This window comes from Myxocyprinus asiaticus, chromosome 5, assembly GCF_019703515.2.
Source record: "Myxocyprinus asiaticus isolate MX2 ecotype Aquarium Trade chromosome 5, UBuf_Myxa_2, whole genome shotgun sequence".
Lineage (NCBI taxonomy): Eukaryota > Metazoa > Chordata > Actinopteri > Cypriniformes > Catostomidae > Myxocyprinus > Myxocyprinus asiaticus.
The window spans coordinates 15,383,021-15,408,730 of NC_059348.1; the positions used below are offsets into that span (position 1 = coordinate 15,383,021).

At 39.1% G+C, this 25,710-nt stretch overlaps 1 protein-coding gene, 1 long non-coding RNA gene and 2 other non-coding genes across 5 annotated transcripts; 1 reads left to right on the top strand and 3 right to left on the bottom strand.

Moving 5' to 3' along the window:
- Positions 1–7,746: 7,746 nt before the first annotated feature.
- LOC127441016 (uncharacterized) lies at positions 7,747–10,531 on the bottom strand. Of its 2 annotated transcripts, XR_007897266.1 has the most exons (5): positions 10,485–10,531; positions 10,092–10,191; positions 8,916–8,976; positions 8,502–8,586; positions 7,747–8,328 (listed from the first exon to the last, which is right to left on the bottom strand). It is a non-coding gene; the product is annotated as an uncharacterized LOC127441016 (long non-coding RNA). The 2 variants fall into 2 exon arrangements; XR_007897265.1 differs by lacking the exon at positions 10,485–10,531 and having other exon boundaries at positions 10,092–10,478.
- LOC127441729 (small nucleolar RNA SNORA13) lies at positions 8,706–8,838 on the bottom strand. The gene has a single exon (XR_007897391.1). It is a non-coding gene; the product is annotated as a small nucleolar RNA SNORA13 (small nucleolar RNA).
- On the bottom strand, positions 9,051–9,183 carry LOC127441728 (small nucleolar RNA SNORA13). Its single transcript, XR_007897390.1, has one exon. It is a non-coding gene; the product is annotated as a small nucleolar RNA SNORA13 (small nucleolar RNA).
- A 1,474-nt stretch (positions 10,532–12,005) lies between the features above and the next one.
- Positions 12,006–25,571, top strand: LOC127441669 (choline-phosphate cytidylyltransferase A-like). The gene is made up of 9 exons (XM_051699315.1): positions 12,006–12,165; positions 18,861–18,977; positions 19,063–19,162; positions 20,549–20,665; positions 20,934–21,085; positions 21,277–21,355; positions 21,626–21,768; positions 21,924–22,112; positions 23,125–25,571. The coding sequence occupies exons 2-9, from the start codon at positions 18,870–18,872 to the stop codon at positions 23,356–23,358; spliced, it is 1,122 nt and encodes a 373-aa protein (XP_051555275.1). The 5' UTR covers positions 12,006–12,165; positions 18,861–18,869; the 3' UTR covers positions 23,359–25,571.
- Positions 25,572–25,710: the final 139 nt, after the last annotated feature.

Sequence of the window (25,710 nt, forward strand, 5' to 3'; positions counted from 1 at the left end):
TGCTTAGTTTTACCTTGCAGCCTGAACCATATTTGCTGTCGCTGTCAATTTAAGAGCCAATCATGTTTCAGCTTTGTAAGAGGCCGTCCCAGTCATTGCCTGCCGGTAGTAGTGGAGAAAGCTCAGTGTGAAACGCAAGCATCAGTGAATGCGAGAGGCAGAGCATGCATGCACGAACTCACAAATTCAAAATCTACTCAGTTAATTTGAACTGTGCTTGCGAGGTAAGTTTACTGTCCAGCTAACCAAACTTTTTATAATAAATGCGAAATAGTTTATCAAACTATGTTCAAATCAAATCAATTTTATTGTCACACAACCATATACACAAGTGTTCAAATGGAGCTAGCTAGCCACAGGTTAGAGTAGCAGCACCACAGCCCAGAACAGCAACAATGCCACAGGTCAGAGCAGCAGCACCACAGCCCAGAACAGCAACAGTGCCACAGCCCAGAGCAGCAGTGCCACATGTCAGAGCAGCAGCGCCACAGCCCAGAGCAGCAACAGTGCCACAGGTCATAGCAGCACTGCCACAGCCCAGAACAGCAACAGTGCCACAGGTCAGAGCAGCAGCTCCACAGCCCAGAACAGCAACAGTGCCACAGGTAAGAGCAGCAGTGCCACAGCCCAGAACAGCAACTAGTGCCACAGGTCAGAGCAGCAGTGCCACAGCCCAGAACAGCAACAGTGCCATAGGTCAGAGCAGCAGCGCCAGAGCCCAGAACAGCAACAGTGACACAGGTCAGAGCAGCAGCGCCACAGCCCAGAACAGCAACAGTGACACAGGTCAGAGCAGCAGCACCACAGCCCAGAACAGCAACTATGCCACAGGTCAGAGCAGCAGCGCCACAGCCCAGAACAGCAACTGTGCCACTGGTCAGAACAGCAGCGCCACAGCCCAGAACAGCAACAGCGACACAGGTCAAAGCAGCAGCACCACAGCCTGGAACTGCAACTATACCACAGGTCAGAGCAGCAGTGCCAGAGCCCAGAACAGCAACAATGCCACAGGTCAGAGCAGCAGCGCCAGAGCCCAGAACAGCAACAGTGACACAGGTCAGAGCAGCAGCGCCACAGCCCAGAAAAGCAACAGTGCTACAGGTCAGAGCAGCAACATCACAGCCCAGAACAGCAACAGTGCTACAGGTCAGAGCAGCAGCGCCACAGCCCAGAACAGCAACAGTGCCACAGGTCAGAGCAGCAGCACCACAGCCCAGAACATCAACAATGCCACAGGTCAAAGCAGCAGCGCCAGAGCCCAGAACAGCAACAGTGACACAGGTCAGAGCAGCAGCACCACAGCCCAGAACAGCAACAGTGCCACAGGTCAGAGCAGCAACATCACAGCCCAGAACAGCAACAGTGCTACAGGTCAGAGCAGCAGCGCCAGAGCCCAGAACAGCAATAGACACACAGGTCAGAGCAGCAGCACCACAGCCCAGAACAGCAACAGTGCTATAGGTCAGAGCAACAACATCACAGCCCAGAACAGCAACAGTGCTACAGGTCAGAGCAGCAGCACCACAGCCCAGAACAGCAACAGTGCTAGAGGTAAGAGCAGCAGCGCCACAGCCCAGAACAGCAACAGTGCTACAGGTCAGAGCAGCAATGCCACAGCCCAGAACAGCAACAGTGACACAGGTCAGAGCAGCAGCGCCACAGCCCAGAACAGCAACTATACCACAGGTCAGAGCAGCAGCACCAGAGCCCAGAACAGCAACAATGCCACAGGTCAGAGCAGCAGCGCCACAGCCCAGAACAGTAACAGTGCCACAGGACAGCAACAGTGCCACAGGTCAGCCCAGAACAGCAACTATGCCACAGGTCAGAGCAGCAGTGCCACAGCCCAGAAAAGCAACAGTGACACAGGTCAGAGCAGCACCGCCACAGCCCAGAACAGCAACAGTGCCACAGGTCAGAGCAGCAGCGCCACAGCCCAGAACAGCAACAGTGCCACAGGTCAGAGCAGCACCGCCACAGCCCAGAACAGCAACAGTGACACAGGTCAGAGCAGCACCGCCACAGCCCAGAACAGCAACATTGCCACAGGTCAGAGCAGCAGCGCCACAGCCCAGAACAGCAACTATGCCACAGGTCAGAGCAGCAGCGCCAGAGCCCAGAACAGCAACTAGTGACACAGGTCAGAGCAGCACCGCCACAGCCCAGAACAGCAACAGTGCCACAGGTCAGAGCAGCAGCGCCACAGCTCAGAACAGCAACAGTGCCACAGGTCAGAGCAGCAGCGCCACAGCCCAGAACAGCAACAGTGCCACAGGTCAGAGCAGCAGCGCCACAGCCCAGAACAGCAACAGTGCCACAGGTCAGAGCAGCAGCGCCACAGCCCAGAACAGCAACTGTGTCACAGGTCAGAGCAGCAGCGTCACAGCTCAGAATAGTAGCAGCAACAGTGCCACAGCCCAGAACAGTAGCCAAAGCTCCAAAGCCACAGAGAATGATTTTCCCAGTTGTTGGAGTATTTCTCAATATTATTACTTTAACAAAACCTATCCTGAAGAGACAGTCTGCTGATTATTTGGCATGTAGAGAAAGGAGTTACTCTGTCCAAAGCTCTTCCTATGCACCGCTCTGGGCAGGGGCGGGTTTACGATTTCTGAGGCCCCAAGCAACCGACCAACCCGGGGCCCCATTTTGAAAATTTTTGCTTAAACAATTACAAAAAATGTATTTTAAATCATAATTTTAAATTCATCCCATCAGCCATTGTAGCCAAGTACATATAAAATGTTTAATGAAATAAAAAATCTAGTTAAAATTATGTCTTCCAATTTTTCCACAATACAGTGATAAAAAATGCAATGTTTACCTACATTGGAAGAGGTATTAGGGAGGCTAGCAGGGGGTGCTCACCCTGCAGTCTGTGTGGGTCCTAATGCCCCAGTATAGTGATGGGGACACTATACTGTAAAAAGGCACCGTCCTTCAGATGAGACGTTAAACCGAGGTCCTAACTCTCTGTGGTCATTAAAAATCCTAGAGCACTTCTCGTAAAGAGTAGGGGTGTAACCTCGGTGTCCTGGCTAAATTCCCCCATTGGTCCTTCTCAATCATGGCCTCCTAATAACCCCCATCCACTAATTGAATCTATAACTCTACTCTCTCCTCAACACCATTAACTGGTGTGTGGTGAGCGTACTGGTGCACTATGTCTGCCGTCGCATCATCCAGGTGGATGCTGCACACTGGTGGTGGTTGAGGAGAGTCCCCTGTTCACTATGTAAGTGCTTTGAGTGTAGTGTCAGAAAAGCACAATATAAATGTAACGTTCATTCATTCATTCATACTTATCTTTTTACAAAACACTTTTTTTTAATGAACAGCGTGTGCAAAACCTACTACTTCACTCACTAACATTTTGCAGTTCAGTTGTTCTTTAATATTATTTTAACCCAACAATTTTTTATTGTTGTCCAGTTTGTCATTATAATATGATACAGTATTATATTATTACTTTAAGGATTTGTTGTATACAATAGTAATATATTTACTAGTATTTAATAGTATTTAATTTAATAGTCAACACACTAGAGCAGAAGGGGGAAAAACATTGCCATTTATCAAGTGCTGAAACTTCACTTGGTTCAGAACAATCTGGAATAATGATAAACATTGTAACAGTCATCTCTTTGCAACCTGAACTTGTTCAGAATGTTAAATATTTGTGATACCTGCACTAAAAACAATCTAGACACAGCGCAACGTCTAAAAGCAGGTGTCTCGACATGCATTTTTAACTTGACACAGTGTCTAAAAATGTGCCGGTCCTGTGTGAGACACTGAAGAAACAGCGAGATGTGGTGCAGCAGTCAAGGACGTACTGTACGTCCAGCGGGTGTTTACATAGGAAAACCATTGAAAAACAGAGCAGATGCACACAAAACATGTTCGGTGTAAAATGGCCCCTAACTCATTCGTTCGCGCATATCTGTGAGTGAGAGCGAGTGGGCGAAACAAGTTCGGAAGGCCAGTATATTTTTTTATAAATTACAAACCGAACTCCTACTTGAAAAACTGACCCGAACCTGGAAGAATATAATGTGAACCGCTCCAAGAGCGCTGACAACAGCATATTCGCGTGTGTACCCAGAACAATATGTGACATGTCAGGGGCCCCCGTTTAAGGCTCTGGGAGCTGTTTTGAGGTAAGCAGCTGACCCTTCGCCCCCCTTTTAGGTCAAGATTTCCCTCACCTTCCAAATTTCAATTTAACCCCTGCGCACACGGTGTGATTTTCAGATGTTGTGAGAGCTCCCGACCGATTTTTTCCTGTCAGGAGAGATCGTGTGGAAATCTTTGGTGATCCTGTGGACGCGGCTCGCATCGTGTGACAGGAATTACAAGCAGAGCCGAGCAGCTCACGACCTCCCGATAATTTTTTCAAATGTCTAAAAAAATTGGCCACTGTTGGCTTGAATTCATGAGGTGTGCGCGGTTGAACAAGCCAATTTGGCGATCTACCTAAAGTCGACCAATCAGGAGAAGGTGTTACTCACACGATCAATGAAAACTGAGTGTTCATGAAGCTTTTACACATTTGGAGAAAATGGTCGTGTTAAAACTGTTTTTCCCATATTATTCATGACCACATCACTGGGAATGATTCTACAGAAATGCCATGCTGCTCTCTGCTCAAATAAAACAAGATTTTTAAACTTTGCTACATGCGGCTTTCAAGCGCATTTACATGGACAAGACTTCTTCAGCATGTCTGCTATCAACATGCAAGTAGTGACACAGATGAGAAGGACTGGAGCCATCTTAGAGCTGGAGCCAGGCCTGTTCTCCACTAAAATAACTTTAAACTCTAAAGAACTCTAAAGAATTCTGCACTAAACGTCATGTTTGCACTTAGATTAAATCCAAGTATAACCGTCAGAAACGATGTGCGAAATCTCAATCTGTCAAATGTTGGACAGAATTTTAAATAATAATTATATATATATATCTGCAGATGATTTTTCAGCCCCTTGCCATGCCAGTCTTTTTTATTTCTAAGTCGCAAGCTACAAGGAATTAAAGCAATGTCCTCCTCTGGCTTTATGTCTTATAATGATAAATAGCGCAAAAATTCATGCGATTGCTCTGGAATTCACCAGGTCAAAAAGTCGTGTACCACTGCATCTGTACAATTATCAGATAAATTGACTCATATTGTGTGCAGGGGCTCACGACCTCCTGAGTGTCAGAACTCGCAACGTGTACGCCTGGCTTACGTCTGTGATCGATCGTGCCTAGAATCAGGGCCGATCTTTTTACAGCACAGGGAATCACACCTACACTGCAACTCTAATGAATGAGCGCTTCTTTTCTTTTTAACCTTGTACATGGCTTGAGTCATGCGTCCTTCACAAAGACAATTCTGCCCGATTCCAGCCTTGCTGAAGCACCCCAGATCATCACCGATCCTCCACCTGGTCATCTAATGGTTAGATGGAAACCATCAAACAAAGCAGAGCTGCTTGAATTTCTGCGCTAGGAGTGGCATAAAGTCACATGCCAAAACGCATGAAAGCTGTGATTGAAAATCAGGGTTAATCCACCAAATATTATTTCTGAACTCTTAAAAATTAGTTAAAACATTAGTATTGTGTTGTTTAAAAATGTATATGAACTTGCATTATTCGAGATCTGAAAACACTGCATCTTTTTTGTTATTTTGACCAGTTGTCATTTTCTGCAAATAAATGCTCTAAATGACATTATTTTTATTTGGAATTTGGGAGAAATGTTGTCAGTACTTTATAAAATAAAACATTTTTTTTTACTCAAACACATATAAATAGTCAATCCAGAGAAACTGATAATTTTGCAGTGGTCTCTTAATTTTTTCCAGAGCTGTATTTTTCTTATTTTATCATATCTCTTCTGTGTGTGATGCTCTCATGGTTTTTACTGCTTACCAGTGTCACAATGACCTTTCGGCAAAGGGCACTTTTTGAGAGATTGGTATCGGCCTCAAACTTCCTGATTGGTGCACTATTGCAAATATAGACCAATACCATTTTTTTTTTTTTTTTTTTAAAGTGTCCTTTGCCACACTTTTGCAAGTAATATGCTGCAGTTAGGTTTATGCCCCACACAGTAAAATTACGGTAACACTTTACAAAAAGGTTCCATTTGTTAACATTATTTAACAACATTACTGTAGTTAACATGAACTAATGAACTTAATGTTAGTTTACAACATATACTAATACATTTTTAAAATCAAAAGTTGTATTAACATTAGTTAATGCACTACGAAATAACAATGACAATTTTTAATTTTATTAAATCACATTATAATTAATAAAGACTTTAAAAACATATCTGAGAGCCGCACGTTTGATTGACACTGTGAGCATATTGAAGGGAGTGAAGCTGAAAGTGCTCATGATCGCTCAGTCTGTCACTCAACACGTCTGATTATGACGACTCACGTTACATTACATACTCAGATTTGTATACGCATGTTTATTTGTTTAATTCATTTTTATACCCGTTTGCAGTCTCTTTATACTCTTCCTGCTCAGTTCAGCGAGTCAGTATTACTACCGTAACGACTCTAGAAAATGGGCAACTTAATATTCATACATGTGTAATTCTTACATTTTAAAAACAAACCTGCAGATTCATCTGGATAACAGCATGTCTGAAAGTTTAAATTCGTTAACACTTAGAATTGCTAACAATTCACCCTCCAGAGGCCAATCTATCATGCATCAGGCTGAGAAAACGCTCATTCCTGGTGCAAAAATTCAAGCAGCTCGACTTTGATGGCTTGTGTTCATCCATCTTCCTCTCGATCACATTCCTGAGGTTTTCAATGGGGTTCAGGTCTGGAGATTGGGCTGACCATGACAGGGTCTTGATCCGGTGGTCCTCCATACACACCCTAATTGACCTGACTGTGTGGCATGGAGCATTGTCCTGTGGAAAAACCAATCCTCAGAGTTGGGGATCATTGTCAGAGCAGAAGGAAGCAAGTTTTCTTCCAGGATAACCTTGTACGTGGCTTGAGTCATGCATCCTTTACAAAGACTAATCTGCCCAATTCCAGCCTTGCTGAAGCACCTCCAGATCATCACCGATTCTCCACCCAATTTCACAGTAGGTGCGAGACACTGTGGCTTGAAGGCCTCTCCAGGTCTCTGCCTAACCATTAGATGACCAGGTGGAGGCTTGGTGTAGATCTGGAGGTGCTTCAGTAAGACTGGACACATAAATCAAGCTATGTACAAGATTAAAAAGAAAAGCGCTCATTCATTAGAATAGCAGTGTGTGATTCCCTGAGTGCTGCAAAAAGATTGGCCCTGATTCTAGGCACGATTGCAGATCATCACATACTTAAGATGAAGATCGGCCAATTTAGATCAGTGGCTGATCAATCAGTGTACCCCTAGTTGCAAAATTACATTTATCAGAATCAGAATGAGCTTTATTGCCAAGTATGCTTACACATACAAAGGAATTTGTCTTGGTGACAGCTTCTAGTGCACAAACAATACAAAACATAAGAAAATAGAATAAAAAAAAAGTGTGTACACAACACACTATTTATTGTGAAAAAAAAATAAATAAAAAGGACTTGATGTTTCTAATCCACACCAATCATATTGTTTTGAACACATGGATTTAACCACTGGAGTCTTCTGGCTTACTTTTATGCTGCCTTTGTCATTTCGGGGATTCAAAGTTCTGGTCACCATTCACTTGCATTGTATGTACCTACAGAGATATTTTTCTTAAAAAAAAAAAAAAGTCTCCATTTGTGTTCTGTAAATGAGTCATACACATCTGGGATGGCATAAGGGTGAATAAATGAGAGAATTTTCATTCTGGGTGAACCATCCCTTTAAAAGTGCATGCAGTAATTTGTTCCCTGATTTAAAAATGTTTTCTTCAAAAGATTAGTAATTTTGAAACAAAATCATGACCATTCACATGAGTTGAAGACTCCAGTTGATTCAGTAACCTTATAAAAATGGTTTCATTCTACATGGAGAGGGTCCACTCATGGGGGCTGTCATGTGAGAATCACATGACCAGCCAAATATCAGTAAATGCCCTGTTGGACACTTTCATGGATTAATCATGGTTGACCGAAAAGTGAATTTCTACAATGACATTTGAATGATGCTGAATCCATGCCCCAAGTCAAAGAACCAAAAAAAAAATAAAATAAAAATAAAAAATTACTGTCTGCATCTTTAAGAGTCCATAAAATGCTCAAATTCACAAACAAAAAACAAACAAAGAAATGAAGCAAAAGGCTTTATTTATAAAAATGTCAAGTACGTAGTGCAGATATACATATGCAGAACACAGCCTCTGGAAGAAAAAAAAAAAAAAAAAACATTAAGCCAGCAAATCACCATCAGAAACACATGAATGCTGAAAATCTTGTGTAGCAACGTGTTCATTTCAATAAACCATCAGCCAAATCTTATTAGACAAAAACAGCGCAAAAGCATGTCATTTTGAGCCAGTGTTAATAAACTCACCTCACATACAGCACTGGTTCTTTAATGCAGGGTAATTTACCTTCGCTAGAAAGGATCACCCTGAAGCTCTCGAGGGCTTTACATTCTTTAACAAACAGGAATGTGTTATTAGTATGACTAACCTTTGTATTTATGTACACAGAACATTATGGATTATGCCTCATACATATTGCTTAATAATGCACCATTAGTTGTCTTAGTTATTAATGTCCATAACATGGAACTTTTGAAAGGCATGGGAGTAAACACCTTTCAGCAGCCACATCATGTTTTAATGTATGCCTTATTTGACACCACATTCATCTAATCAGTAATGAACAGGTAACACTTTAAGGCATGATTAATTTTAAATCAGACATGAACACTACAAATCCAGACTACAAAATAAGATTCAAAACATCCAAAGGTGCATACCAACGGTCACTGAACCCTATCCATGTTGCAGTAGCAGCCTTCTATTGCAATGGCTGGTCACCTGAATGACAGAATATGATTGTCAAAAAAAGCATGCAAGTAAAGGCTACAACATGCATAATGGTAGTTTTGATTTTTTGTTCTTGACATAGCACAAGTAAAAAGGAAAAGCATGTCCTCATACATTTTTGGCTATTGCAAGATATACTGTATGCCTTAGTTGACACCACATTCATCTAATAGAAAATGAATGGGCAACACAAAGGCAAGACTCTAAGAACCACATTCAACAGCACAGGGTGTTAAAGGGATACTCCACCCAAAAATGAAAAATCTTACAATTTACTCACCTTATATGCCTTACCAGATGTGTATGACTTTCTTCTGCTAAACACAAATATTTTAAGAAAATTTCAGCTCTGTAGATTCATACAATTCAAGTTAATGGTGACCAAAACTTTGAAGGTCCAAAAGCACAAAGGCAAAGAAATGTTGTGAGAAACAGATCAATATTGAAATCCTTTCTTACTATAAATCTCTACCTTTGACCAGCCTCAAACAGTAAGTCAATATGCATGAATGCAAATCACCAAAAAAAAAAAAAAAAAAAAAAAAAAAAGTGAATGTTTATAGTAAAAAAGGACTTAATTATCCATTTCTCACCCACACTTTTCATATTACTTCTGAAGACATTAATCACTGGAGTCTTATGGATTACTTTTATGCTGCCTTTATATGCTTTTTGGAGCTTCAAAGTTCTGGTCACCCTTCAGTTGCATTATATGGACCAACAGAGCAGAATTATTCTTCTAAAAATCTGTGTGTTCTGCAGAAGACATACACATCTGGGATTAAATGAAGGTGTGTAAATGACAGAATTTTTGGATAAATTCCTTTTAAGGTGATTTGTTTGAATGTAAAAACCTTATTGAAATAAATCCAGCATTAAATGCACAAGCTTCATGTGTGTATTCAAGGCATACATTTTAACAGCTTGTTTGTACCTCGGAACTTATTACATCTAGAGCCATGCTCTACAATTAAACTACAGGAAAATTAAAGTAAAAAACGCTGTGATATATATATATATTTTTTTTAAGAGAACACCAATACTATGGAATAAACCCCATATAAATGTAATAATAGAATTTATTTTTATAATGCACAAAGACACACCTGCAGTTAAGCACACAATTGTTTCTAAAGGTCCTCGTGGTGTCAGCATGTTGTCGTGCTACGTTTCCCACGGGTTTTGATGAAACTCTGAAAAAAAAAACTAGACAGGACAAATAATTAATTTACCATACAACCATACAATAGATCGTTATCATCAAAATCATACTTAAGTGACGTACATTTAATGAGCTTGTCAGATGCACGAACTCTTTATACATGTGCCAACAGAAAGATTTATTGTGCATCTCAGCTGACATTACATTCATGTAACTAAAATAAACGCATTATGTGATACCCGAGCTGTGGAAAATGTATTGTTAGAAACAGACAACTATAAGTAAAGGTGTACAACGAAACAAATCCATGCAATCAAACTTCTAGTTATACACTTACCCACAGACCACTCCACCAAAAGTGTGCTCGCACTGGTCAGTTTTCACTGATCTCCACGTGTAAAAGAAGGGAAATAAGGCCCCAGTTTAGGCGACCATGAAAGTGCCTGACTAAAAATTACAAGCGGCCCTACAAGTAAAAAGTTTGGACACACCTACTCATTCTTTATTATTAACATTTCCTAATTTCAGAATAGAAAACGATGTAATACTGTGGGAAAACTATCACCAAAACAACGAAATAACAAAATAAAGTATAGGAACAATGAAGTGACCAAAAAAAGTTAAACAAATAAAAAATATGCTATATATTAGATTCTTGAAAGTAGCCATCTTTTGCCTAGAATCAGCTCTGAACACTCGACGTTTCATCAGTCAATTTTATTAACTATTAACAATCATGAACTCCACTTCACGAACCCCTTTTAAAGGGACAGTTCACCCAAAAATAAAAATCTCTCCTCATTTACTCAACCTTATGTCATCCCAGATGTGTATGACTTTCTTTCTGAAGAATATTTCAGACCTGTTGGTCCATATAATGCAACTGAAGGGTGACCAGAACTTTGAAGCTCCAAAAAACACATAAAGGCAGCATAAAAGTAATCCATAAGACTCCAGTGAATTAATTATTGTCTTCACAACTGATATGATAGGTGTGGGTGAGAAACAATATTTAAGTCATTTTTACTATATTTGTTTACAATTATTTAAGCACAAGCTTTTAGAACAATTTTTTTTTTTAAAGGAATATTTCGGGTTCAATACAAGTTCAGCTCAATCAACAGCATTTGTGGCATAATATCGATTACCACAAAAAATAATTTCGACTCATTCCTCCTTTTCTTCAAAAAAAAAATGTTTTTTGGAGGTTTTAAAGGCAGAAATGTGAAGCTTATAATTTTATAAAAGCGCTTACAATCGTTCTTCTGTTAAAACTCATTTATTGTTTGAGCTTTCAAGTTGTTTAAATGGTAATTTTTACGGTCATTTTAGGGTTTACAGTGTTATGTTGTCATGGTAACAAAGTTGTGAAACTGGATATAACATTACACAGAAAGGGTTAGTAAGCGATTGTATCAAACTAAAATCATGTTTACATGCATATTGTTCATTTCTTGTGGCTTTACTTTTGAAACAGTGAGTAATTTAATGTTTACAGATTTGCCCCCATTCACTTCCATTGTAAGTGCCTCACTGTAACCTCGGTTTTTGCTTTTTTTTAATCAAAAGGAGGGAAAAGTCGAAATTTTGTTTTAGTGGTAATCAATATTATGCCACAAATGCTGTCGAATGAGCTCAACTTGTATTCAGTCAAGTGTGTTCAAACATTTGACTGGTAGTGTATATTAAACAAATCATCTCATCATTATTAAAGATTTCTCTGTATTTGTAATAAATAACACACTATGCTCTTAAGCTAACGTCTTTGGTCCATTCATCTTTTAATTCTCTGCTGCATGCAGGGAAAATACTAGGACTTTTATTTTGAAATCACAATTCATAGCTGCCATCTTGGAGCTGAATTAAGTTGATCCAGTCGCATTTGTGGCTTCTGTCAAGATCACCAACATTGAGTCATTTAAATCCCAAGACACTCTCAACAACATCCAAGACATCACAAAGACCTTCAAAGACCCCCTTTAGACCATCGGGGCGCACAACGGCATTAAAGCACAAGGGTAAGAAGCTATTTAGTGTGTTTATATGTCTATATGTGTGACCCAAAGACAGACAACAAGAACCAGCGAGTGTTTCCTGCTTTCTTGACATATTGCTGGCCTAAAACGAAGTATTAAAGTGTTTATGTATTGTCTTAAGTGCGCCTGACAAGGGATCAGAGATCAAGCTGTCTGGTTAAACAGATCCACTGTCACTTTTGGAGACAGCCTTGCTTATAACCCATCATGTATCATACATACTTCTCCCATAATTATCTGTATTTATCACTGGTCCCCTTGCCTCGGCTTGCACTACATTTATTTGACAGACATGTACTGCATTGTAATGCACGCCCCCTGCCACTGAACCAATTACTGTTCTTGTAATTGCAATGCACATTGGCACAGCTGGCACTGCTGTTAATAATAGTATGCGTGCTACAGCCCTTGGGAGGATTCATTCTCACTGTATGCTGTTAGTTGCGAGACTAAAACAGGTTTGTGTTCGTGTTGGCTCTGTAACCTAGATTGCTGGATCTATCTACTTCTCTATGTTTATCACTGCCAGATCTCTAAATAGGGTCCTATATAGATGTGTCAGTTTTTGTGTCACTGGAGATGTCGTGGTCAGGGCACATTACCCACTCTTCACTTGATTCACTCATGCATGATTCACCCTAATAAGAGTCAAGGCTCTGTGTTCAGACAAAGGAATTATTGGAATGAGTCTGAGGAAGGATTCAGACAAGGTCTGCATGGGCTCTTCCTGGACATGACCATGTTGCTGTTGGACTGAGCACTGTTTTTTATACTCCGTTTTTGTTTTACTATTGTTTTGCCTCATCATGATACACTTATGTGAAATTTTAAACTTGCAGTTTATTGCTGCTTAATGCTACAGATAGACCGATATATCGGTTGTACCGATTAATCAATGCCCTTGCTTTTTGGAACTATCGGTTATCTGCAAAAATCACTGAAGCGCATTTACATGCACATTCTTTCTTACACCAATTTTGTTTAATAAGCCGACAACGCGTTGTCATGTTAAGGCATTAAATGGCTTTCCTTTGTTTTTTTGCCCATTACACTGATTTCCCGTTGCATGTAAACACCTTAACACCGTTCTTACCGGCTTATCTAATGTGCACATGCCTCTTCAGAGTTTGACGTTAAAAGCTGATTATTTTAAATATTATGTAAACACAAATTTCTTGCTGTGTCAGATTTTTTAAATAAGCTGATTTTTGGGAGTAATCAGTATATTGGTGTGCATGTAATTGAGCTCAGTGCCATTTTGTTATTTTTTTTATTCCGCTAAAACGGTTTGGTTCTGCAGTATAACAGCGGCCTCTAGAGGTGACAAAAAAACAATCACAGAGCATATCCTCACAGGTGTCAATCTTAATCTTTCATTGATGACAATACTCATCCACACATCCACATCTTATTTTTTTTATTAGATAATCAAATGTTTTGAATTGAAGCGAGGACGAGCAAAGAAAAATGCGACAATATAGCAATGTGCCCCGTCAGCACATACATAAATCCATATCCTCATTAAACCTCTTCTGGTGAATATATATATATATATATATATATGTTCAAGTCGAAGTTTACATACACTTAGGTTGAAGTCATTAAAACAAATTTTTTTTACCACTCCACAGATTTAATATTAGCAAACTATAGTTTTGGCAAGTTGTTTAGGACATCTACTTTGTGCATGATAGATTGTTTACAGACACAATTCAAATGGGTCAGAAGTTTACATACACTAAGTTAACTGTGCCTTTAAACAGCTTGGAAAATTCCAGAAAATAATGTCAAGCCTTTAGGCAATTAACCAATTAGTTTCAGATAGGAGGTGTACTGAATTAGAGGTGTACATGTGGATGTAAATTCAGTAAAAAAAGAAACGTCCTCTCACTTTCAGCTGCTTTTAATTTCAGCAAACTTAACATGTGTAAATATTTGTATGAACATAAAAAGTTTCAACAACTAAGACATAAACTGAACAAGTTTCACAGACATGTGTCTAACAGAAATGGAATAATGTGTCCCTGAACAAAGGGGAGGTCAAAATCAAAAGTAACAGTCAGTATCTGGTGTGGCCACCAGCTGCATTAAGTACTGCAGTGCATCTCCTCATGTCCTGTTGCAGACAGTCTGAGCACTGATGGAGGGATTGTGCGTTCCTGTTGTAACTCGGGCAGTTGTGTCATCCTGTACCTGTCCCGCAGGTGTGATATTCAGATGTACCGATCCTGTGCAGGTGTTGTTACACGTGATCAGCCACTGCGAGGACGATCAGCTGTCCTTCCTGTCTCCCTGTAGCGCTGTCTTAGGTGTGTCACAGTACGGACATTGCAATTTATTGCCCTGGCCACATCTGCAGTCCTCATGCCTCCATGCAGCATGCCTAAGGCATGTTCACGCAGATGAGCAGGGACCCTGGGAATCTTTCTTTTGGTGTTTTTCAGAGTCAGTAGAAAGGTCTCTTTAGTGTCCTAAGTTTTTATAACTGTGACCTTAATTACCTACCGTCTGTAAGCTGTTAGTGTCTTAACGACCGTTCTACAGGTGCATGTTCATTAATTGTTTATGGTTCATTGAACAAGCATGGAAAACATTGTTTAAACCTTTTAAAATAATGATCTGTAAAGTTATTTGGATTTTTACAAAATTATCTTTAAAATACAGTGTCTGAAAAAGAGACATTTCTTTTTTTGCTGAGTTTATTTTAAGGCCTACCTTCAAACTCAGTGCCTCTTTGCTTGACATCATGGGAAAATCAAAAGAAGTCAGCCAAGACCTCAGAAAAAAAAAAATTGTGGACCTCCACAAGTCTGGTTCATCCTTGGGAGCAATTTCCAAATGCCTGAATGTACCACGTTCATCTGTACAAACAATAGTACACAAGTATTAACACCATGGGACCACGCAGCCATCATACCGCTCAGGAAGGAGACGCATTCTGCCTCCTAGAGATGAACGTAGTTTGGTGCAAAAAGTGCAAATCAATCCCAGAACAACAGCAAAGGACCTTGTGAAGATGCTGGAGGAAACAGATAGACAAGTATCTATATCCACAGTAAAACAAGTCCTATATTGACATAACCTGAAAGGCTGCTCAGCAAGGAAGAAGCCACTGCAACAAAACCACCATAAAAAAGCCAGACTACAGTTTGCAAGTGCACATGGGGACAAAGATCTTACTTTTTCGAGAAATGTCCTCTGGTCTAATGAAACAAAAATTTTACAGTTTGGCCATAATGACCATCATTATGTTTGGAGGAAAAAGGGTGAGGCTTGCAAGCCGAAGAACACCATCCCAACCGTGACGCATGGGGGTGGCAGCATCATGTTGTGGGGGTGCTTTGCTGCAGGAGGGACTGGTGCACTAAACAAAATAGATGTCATCATGAGGAAGGAAAATTATGTGGATATATTGAAGCAATATCTCAAGACAACAGTCAGGAATTTAAAGCTCGGTCATCAAATGGGTCTTCCAAATGGACGATGACCCCAAGCATACCTCCAAAGTTGTGGCAAAATGGCTTAAGGACAACAAAGTCAAGGTATTGGAGTGGCCATCACAAAACCCTGACCTCAATCTGATAGAAAATTTGTGGGCAGAACTGAAAAAGCATGTGGGAGCAAGGAGGCCTACAAACCTGACTCGGTTACACCAGTTCTGTCTTGAGGAATGGGCCAAAATTCCAGAAACTTATTGTGAGAAGCTTGTGGAAGGCTACCCAAAATGTTTGACCCAAGTTAAACAATTTAAAGGCAAATCTACCAAATACTAACAAAGTGTATGTAAACTTCTTACCCACTGGGAACGTGATGTAAGAAATAAAAGCTGAAATAAATAATTCTCTCTACTATTACTCTGACATTTCACTTTCTTAAAATAAAGTTGTGATCCTAACTGACTTAAGACAGGGAATGTTTTCTATGATTAAATGTCAGGAATTGTGAAAAACTGAGTTTAAATGTATTTGGTTAAGGTGTTTGTAAACTTCTGACTTCAACTGTACCTAAATGTTTCCTCAAGCATATGGTGGAACCCCAAATTGTGTATTAACAAGTTCCTCTTTTGCTGGAAAGAATGGATCGAGAGGGGTGTTGCTACACTTGATGACCTTTATGAAAATGGAGCTTTGAGATCATTTGAAAATATAACACAGCAATTTGGGATTTCTAGGTCTCAATTTTTCAGGTATTTAGATTTGCGGCATTTACTTTGTACTATTTTTGGTGGTAGTACACACCCCTAAAGCTGCAGACACCCTCTGTATGGTGCTCACAGCCTTTGAAAAGGGTCATGAAGCGTCAATGTATTATTCCTCGTTGATTCAGAGTCTTGGTGACGGGACCTTAACAGCTCTTAAGAGGTTATGGGAAAGAGATCTGAACTTGGTATTGGAGGACTGGGAGTGGGAAAGAATTGTATAAAAAAATTAAACTATGTCTAGGGATGCAAGGGTACGCCTTATTCAGTTTAAGATTTTGCATCGTTTCCTCACAAAGACGTCATATAAAGTGGCTTGGCAGATTGGACACGTATGGTAAGAAATGGCACAGGTATTTGTCCTTTCTGGAAGGCTCTTAGTGAGGACCACGTGGAGAGAGACAAAATTTGGAAGTAATTGTGGATTCTGTTCTTTGTGGATTTCTTTCTTTTCTCTTTGTTTGTTGATTTTTATACTTTTGATTGTCTCAAATATTTTTTGTTTATGTGTGCATTGTGTAATTTAGGCTTTGACCACAGGGATGTTTTTTGAGGGACAGGTTGGGGTTGGGGAGGGGGAAATAATGGGGGTTAAAGCTGATTCTGTATATATTTAGTTTATTCTGCTTTTTATACAAGAATCAATAAAAAGTGTTAATAACAAAAAAAGAACATTCCATATGAAAAAGGTTTATCAAAACTGAACACAATTACTATACATTTCTACCTGAAATATGTAAGAAATATATGTTGGCATAAATGTATGCAAAATTCATAGAATATGCTTTGATGTTTCTGATTTTATGTTTCTGATGTTTCTAGACTTATATCCAAACAGAAATACAAATATCCATCGAAAATGGATACTGCATTTTCATGCAGTGTGTACAATAGGGCTGCCCCCGACCAAAGATTTTCCTAGTCGACTAGTAGGCATTAGTTTAAGCCATTAGTCGACTTGTTGTCGCACATTTATTATATTAATTTAATTACTTAAATATATATATTTTGGGGGGCATCAGAAAATGGTTTGAGTTCCAGGGCTGAGAATGTTATAAGTAACATTGCTAACACTGTTCTACATTACAGACAAATACTAAACCGTAATAACGAGCCTTTACATTTTAATACATTTTACGACACCAGCAAAAGCGGTAATGATTCTGAATGTGTCGGAAAAGCCAGCAAGGAGACTGTCTGAACATTGTTAATTTATAGAGAGAAATGCACATTAGGGTTGTGCTGACAGACGATGATTTCGTGGATCGATGATAGTCCCAATAGCTGATGCCTTTGATGATATCAAGATGATATTTGGCTCGTTTTCCCATTAATGTATTAAATTATTATTATTATTAGTATATTATTATTATTATCAAATTAATATTACAAATAATTTGCCTGTAGACACACAGACACGCGCTTGAAGAAACACTTTATTATATTATTAAGAAAAGACGACAGAAAAGCATCTATGCGCATGTATCACACGCTGTTTGTGTGGAGGCGTGCAGTCTCGTGGAACACGCATGTAAAAGGTTCTCACTCTTTCTTTGTTTCTGTCTTCTGATTTTTGTTTTTTGTTGCAAGAACAGTATCGTCTATGCATGCTGTAAATGCTTTGAGTTCAGTTCACTTTATTTCCACAGAGCAGTTCATTTTGACCACAGTTCTGCAGCCTATACATCTGTGATTAAAACCTCGAACCATGATTTATATTTCAGTGATTATTATCATCATTATAATTATTATTTTTACATTTATAATTGTTTTTATGTCTTCATTTGCGTAAGTAATTTTCCGCCTGCATGTTTAGACGGATACTTGCCTGACGGTAAATGGAAAGGAGGTTACTTATATATATGTAATTTTTTATCACTTCATTATTTTATTTGCTTTTTCATTTTGTTTCGAGTGCAATTTGAATTTAGAAATGTATTTGATTTAAGTTTAAGTTTTTCATTTTTTAAATAAATAAAATTTTCAATGCAAAACCCTGGGGGTTGCCGATGTAATTGGATATTGCGAGATATATATATATATATATTGTGAAGGAGGGAACAAAACGAATGTATTCACACACAAGTATTTTCCCGGACAACGAAATACCCGACCGGTAGAGAATGCACAGATGAAGTAGGTTAGTTTCCAAAGAGATGTTGCCCTTCACAACTGTTGTAAATCCATCTTTCAAAAAGTTGAACAACACACATTTTAATTGCACTTAATTTTTTCCAGTTTCATTTGAATTTTTAGTTAAAATAAATAAGTGTCCAACCAGCGTTAATACTGCGGTTTCCTGTGGAGTTTCTTTTTTCTGCGACCAACCGACCAATCAAAACTTGGTCGACCAAGACTCTTCTCATCGACTAATGTTTGGTTGACTATTAGGGGCAGCCCTAGTGTACAACACAGATGTGTGCAAGTGACATATACAGTATGTATCATTTACACTGTTGTTTTGTCTGAAACTTCTTAGAGAGCTTGAATGGAGGCCCACGGTTCAGGACGACTGTCCAGAAAGAGAAAGAGAGAAGGATCTAATGGAGAAGCAGTAGAGGGCGAGAAACCCCTGAAGTTCAAGCGGTGCACTGTGGTGAGTGGGATAAAGGTGAAATAGAGTGTGCAGGTGTGTGTGTGTACAGATTAGAGATGGTATTGTTATGTTTCTCGTCCCTCAGGGTCTGAAATACCCAGCTCCATTTGCAGACGAGCTTGAGTCAATGGAAGATAAGCCATATCAGCGCGTTACCATGGAGGAAGCTCGCAGGGGCACTGCACGTAAGTTGTTACCAACTCCTTCCACACATGCTTTCAGATATGCACACTAGGCAACTACATGCTACTTCCATTTTCTGACAACATGACAACATTTTGTCAATTATTTGATAGTGCTATACACACCATATTACTCTAGCTGTTGGAACTTGGCAGTGCGATACTGCAGAAATGGTTGTCTTTTGAATGACAAATTGCTTATTCTATTCCTCATTTGTTAGTCACTTTGGATAAGAGCGTCTGCTAAATGGCTAAATGTAAATGTACTGTACTACAGCATACTTGTGAGGGAGTTTCTTAACTATGAGCACTTTTGGTCCTGTGGACGTTTAGAAAACATACCTTCCAAACTCTCACTAGTTTATTTCATTTGTCTACTAGCAATGTCCAACAGTGGACATAAAAAATGACAGTGGCCATTTTTGTATTTTTTTGTTCTGAAAGTCACAAATATTTCCACCACAGTGTCATTTCCACTACATCTCAAATGATGTATTGATGTTTTTGTAAGAAAACTGCTAATTTCTTTGTCTTGCTAAGGCTAATTCATAGCTAGCATTTTATGTATCCAAATACACACAAACAAACAAATGCCACTCTCTGCATAGGAATTGCACAAAATTACAGCGTGATGTTTCTTATTTTTCTTCACACATTATTTGTGTCATATTTCATCTCAAGGATGATCATTACTGACACTTTTGTCGACTTGGTAAACAAGAACACTAAGTTTTGTTCATTTTGGTGGAAATGATGCCTGTTGGTCATAATTTGTGTAAAATTACAATAAATAATTTGTTTATTTCACTCTTGAGATTATCATAGTTTTCAGAATGAAAAAATTTGGGTTTTATTAAAATTATTATTTCTTTTTTTTAAAGATGTGGTAATAGTAAGAGTGGTATCTTGTAGATATAGGGGTAATAGTTATAGTGCAAAATTTGTCAACCATTATTAATACTTCTGAGACAGCCAGATACTTTTTTGAGTAACAAATTAAGAGAATGTTTATTCAAAATAACCAATTAATCAAATACCCCATTGTACCCTAATATTTATGTGATGGATTTTCATACTTCTATATATAAAATCTATACATAAAAGGGAATTTGAAAAGTAAAAAAAAAAATAATGAAGACATGAAAAAACATTTTCAAAAATGTTGATAGTTTTAATAAACATAGGCCCCTGGGACATGAATGTGCCCGAAGTTGAAGATACGCCCGTAAATGTCTGTTAATTTCATATTTTGTTAAATAGTTTTTTCTGAAGTTCTTTTACAAAAACGTATTTGTAAAATTACCCAGCCATGATCAATTCTGAAAGTGTGTCTAAATTTAGTAGTTGCTTTTATGCCATGAGAGCTGATTGTCTCTTTTCTCCTGTTAGGTGACAGGCCTGTGCGAGTGTACGCTGATGGTATCTTCGACATGTTCCACTCAGGACATGCCCGCGCTCTCATGCAGGCCAAATGCCTTTTCCCCAACACTCACCTCATTGTAGGCGGTAAGTTTAGTTAAAATAATAGTGCTTTTGTATTGATCATAGAGTCTTTTTATATAGCTTAGTATAATGGTTTATTTTAAAGTATAATGGTTCATTTTAAAGGTGCTGTAAGCAGTTGTTTTAATACCACACATAAAATGTCCCTACAACCTGAAGGTTGCCCACTGCAGAGCTATTGAACTAGGCTTCAGTATATTGAAATTGAGAATTGAGCAGACCACATGTTAATATCAGAACTGTATTTAGCACCTCTTCCATCTTAATTCAGTGTGCAGCGATGACCTCACACACAAGTTAAAGGGCTTCACCGTCATGAACGAGGACGAGCGCTATGATGCAGTTAGCCACTGTCGCTATGTGGATGAGGTGGTCCGGAACGCTCCATGGACTCTCACACCCGAGTTCCTCACAAAGCATCGGGTAAGAAGAGAGAGAATTGACTGGAATATAACTAAACAAACCCCTTTAGCCCTGACTAAATTCATAATATAGCACAGAATCAAGTTCCTTATTGCTTCTATGAAATTGTTACTACATATTAAAATATGAAGGGACACAAGTTTTCATTAAGTTTCATGTTTCTGATGAAGGACTGTGTTTTGATACCTCAGATTGACTTTGTGGCCCATGATGACATCCCATACTCATCAGCTGGCAGTGATGATGTTTACAAGCACATTAAAGAAGCAGGTGAGGAGGGGAAATAGTTTTTAAGGCTTGATGCCAGTATTGGAAAACTGTTGGATTGGAATTGTGTAGGGAAGTGTTTAAAGATCTCATCTGGCATCTAAAAGTTTGTGGGTTTAAACCCATTGCAAGACTTTATTATTCATGAATTGTAACTATTGTGCTCTTGAGCAAGGCACCTTGTAATAAGTGCTCTGTAAGTTGCTCTGAATAGACGCAAAATAACTACTTGCTTAATTAGTCCACTAATCTTTTTAATTTGGGCTTCTACAGGAATGTTTGCACCAACCCAACGGACAGAGGGCATTTCCACCTCTGACGTCATCACTCGAATCGTTCGAGATTACGATGTGTATGTCAGACGGAATCTTCAACGTGGCTACACCGCAAAAGAGCTCAACGTCAGCTTCATCAATGTATGTGCTCTTTAATGATTTCAGTTTATTTATTTATTGGCATTGCATGATCTCAAATTCAAGACTAGATTGTCTTCATCAAGGAATGCTATGTTCATTAAAGCTACAAGATAAATGATTTGTTGTGCTTTATTTCCTTGTCCTATGATGCCCAGGAAAAGAAGTACCACCTTCAGGAGCGTGTTGACAAGGTGAAGAAGAAGGTGAAGGATGTGGAGGAGAAGAGTAAAGAGTTTGTTCAGAAGGTGGAGGAGAAGAGCATCGACCTCATCCAGAAATGGGAGGAGAAATCCCGCGAGTTCATTGGCAACTTCTTGCAGATGTTTGGACCGGAGGGAGCTTTGGTGAGCCGCTTAGTAACAATAGAGCAGTTTAGCTATAGCTCTGTTCCAGAACTTGTTGGTCTATGTTAATGTACTAGATGGACATTTTTGACCATTCCAGTGCATCTGACCGCCTAGCACCATGAGCGCCACATTTTTAAGTAGGACTGAGAATCGTAAGTAATTTAATGATTCTGGTTCCTCTTAAAGATTCAGGTTCCTTAACGGTTCCATTAATGATTCTTTTTGTACTTCTGAGAAGGAATTATTTCAGAATAAGAAACGTAATTCTTTTTCGATTTACAGCCCTCAGCAGCATTGATGATGAGATGATTTCATATTTTAACAGGACAGATTCTGCAACAAAACACACAGTATAATGTTCTAAAGAACCAACTGATACGATTCATTTGTTCGGTAATTGAGCTATACACCGCTAGTACTGTATGTTTCATGCTGTATGTTTAAAAGAACCTGCTCATTAAAGTCAATCTTTGAGACAGTCACTGGTCACACTGTATTTTTCGCGTCGCATTCTCAGGCTGCATCCGAAAACTAAGGAAGCTGACTTCGTGCCTTGCTGGCTACCTAATCAGTTAATGGCTTTACCAAGAGCGTTTTTGTATGAATGGACCTCTTAAGGAAACTGCTCTCAGAACAGCGTGAAAGGCACCTTATTTTCATCCTCCTTTTCATCCTGCCTCCGAAGGCAGCATTTTCCAGCATAAGGATGCAGCCTCAGTGTTGCTGCAAGGGCCGTTACAATGGGCATTAGCATACTCTTCTACTATAGTCAGTTTTCTCTGTCAAGTTAACTACTGCAGTTACAGTTTTGCTGCCACCATTTACTGTTGATTGTTTCACGTAGACCCCTAAAGACACTATTACACTAATAGGCTGACACGAAATTAGAGTCTTGAAACCAAGCTTAAACTAGATGTACTTGGATGACTTGGATCAGTTACGTCACAAACATCCATTGCTTCACATTAAGCTTTGTTGTTGGCCCTCTTTTCATCTTCCTCTCTAACAGAAGCACATGCTGAAGGAAGGTAAGGGGCGTATGCTACAGGCCATCAGTCCGCGGCACAGCCCCAGCAGCAGTCCCACACGAGAACGGTCCCCCTCCCCGACCTTTCGTCTGCCCTTCTTCACCAAAACCTCCCCTCCCTCCTCCCCTTCCTCTCATCACAACAGCGCCCTGGCCAGCTATACCTACGCCACCCGTGGACATGCCATCAGCGAGGATGAGGATGATGAAGATTAGAGTGCCACAACACTCCATGCATCTGTCTTCCAATACTGGCAATCTGACCTCAGAAACCAAGCAATCCTTAAACACTCAATCGCTTTGTGTATTTTTGCTGAGGGTTATAATGGAGGACACAGAGGTCACATTCAGACCTTAGAGGTTCTTGTGTAGAATGTAGTGAGCATAAATCAGTTGCAGATTGTGGAGGTTGTAGGTCATTGTCAGTGATGAGATGCGATTATTTAAACTTTAGCATCACGTCTTGAAATATGCAGGATTGGCAGGGGCTATTTTGTGTTTTAGAATGAGTGTACATGGTATTAATACATTTTATTTTTGCTGCTGGGTTCAAAGTTCAGCTTTATTTTTATTTAAATGGTTTTATCATAATATATAATTGTTAGACATCTCATAGACAATGTTGTATTGCCTGGAATGGGCAAGATTGGCAAGCAATATCAAAATCACTGCAACTCTTTCTGCAAAGCACTATGTGCACAATCGTGTTTCGCATGCATATTCTTTATACAAGAGTTAAAGCTATCATTGAAAAAAAATGGTTATTTGTCTATAGTCAATGATGTTGTGGTTAATTTTTTATTTTTTTAAATGAAATAGGTGAAAGACATCAAGCATGACTTTGATTGGAGAATGACTATTGCACAGTACCAACGATGTAAAATGAAAGCTTGCTCGGTTGAATGACTTTTTGGATATTTTGTGTCATGCTTAGGGACTTTTAACACTTAACATACACAGATGGTCAAACTTTAAATCATCTTTTTTGAAAAAAGGTTTAGTTGTAGTACTGTATGAAGAAAGTAAATGGCATTTACCATTTTTATGTACTTGCATTACAAAACAAGGCCCTTCTGTCACTGTGATTGAAAGGGCTTTTTAGAATCAACTTCTTATGTTCAGTTTTAAGGGCTATAGTTTTCCAAGCCCAGTTTAGTTGAGCTTTTCAACTGAAGCTTGAATATTTCTTTTAGCCAAGGCTTATACATGATAAGGTTCTGCGTAATTATTCTGTCTTTTATAGACAAAAAACCAGTCAAAAAACTGGTCAAACCAGTGGAACTACTGATAACTAAAAAATTAAATGAAGGAATATTCTAGGTTAATATGACTTAAGCGCCACAGATGCTGTCGATTACCAAAGAAAATAATTTCGTCTTGTCCCTCAGTTTGTAAAAACAAACAAAAAACTGTGTTGGCAGTTAAACGCTTGCAATGGGGCATGGATGGGACAAACAATGATTGTCCCATAGGTACTGCTTTTAGGTGGATTTTACAAACTGAGGGACTGCAGTAATCGACAGCATCTGTGGCTTTCAAGCTGATGAAATGCTTAACTTGCATTTAACGTGGGGCTTCCTCATAGCTTTGTCAAAATTTTTTGTATTGCAAAGGTCAGATTTAGACAGTATGTTTAAAATTAGATTGTACCACCAGTGATTGTGATATAAACTTTTTGTCTTGTTTCATAATTTGATGGAAGGCAGAGGCGAAACAAACTATTGTCCAGACTTGCAAATCTGTAAATTGTTGTTCGAAGCTTCACTTTCAGATGGTAATGTCTGTTTTCCAGCCTCTGACTTTTCCTTTGCATAAATTAAGTGGGACGAGGAGAGGATTTTCTTTGCCTTCCCCTATCCTGTAAGATTTTGATTGTGCAGGATGTCACAACAGAAACAGGAAAGCAAATAAATTGTCTGATGTAAAATAAAGTTTTTTTTTTTTTTTTTTACAATTTATCTACTTTGCACTCAAATTCAAAATAGCATAAATTCTGCTTACTATTTCTGCAATATATAGTATGTATACCGGGCACAGTATGCATATTTTCAGTATGCATCCTCAGGCAGCCTACTACATTTGCCATAATGTGCAGTATTCAACAAAGCACACTGCATGGAATACTGTATCCCACAATGGAATACACTCAACCTTCTATTCCCATGATGAATAAACCAGAAGTTATTACAGACATGATTTTTATCTTTATTTTGACATTTGATGGACCTGACAGAAGTTAAGGGTGAAGTGAGTAATTTTAAAAATACTTGCGCCCATCCCAGCTTGTGCAGAGACAATTAAAATTCAGGGAATTTGTAAGTTGAGCATTGAGCAAGTTTAAGCATTGTGACCATATTGAAACATTGCTTCGACCAGCCCAGCAACATTGAGAACTATCTGCTTGTCTGACCAATGGGGAAAGTGAATTGTCATTATTTTCCATTTTGTGACACTAGTGGTGTAGAAATGACCCATTTCACCTTTAAGACATTTTTACACAAAATTTAAAATGCAAAATACCCGTATTAATTTCTAAGACGACAACTGAAATGAAATAAATCACGACAC

Bases quoted from the DNA above. Each gene is read 5' to 3' on its own strand.
- LOC127441669 (XM_051699315.1), top strand. From the start codon at position 18,870: ATGGAGGCCCACGGTTCAGGACGACTGTCCAGAAAGAGAAAGAGAGAA. The intron at 20,666-20,933 runs GTAAGTTTAGTT...ATCTTAATTCAG, and splicing joins CACTCACCTCATTGTAGGCG to TGTGCAGCGATGACCTCACA. The intron at 21,356-21,625 runs GTGAGGAGGGGA...GGGCTTCTACAG, and splicing joins CAAGCACATTAAAGAAGCAG to GAATGTTTGCACCAACCCAA.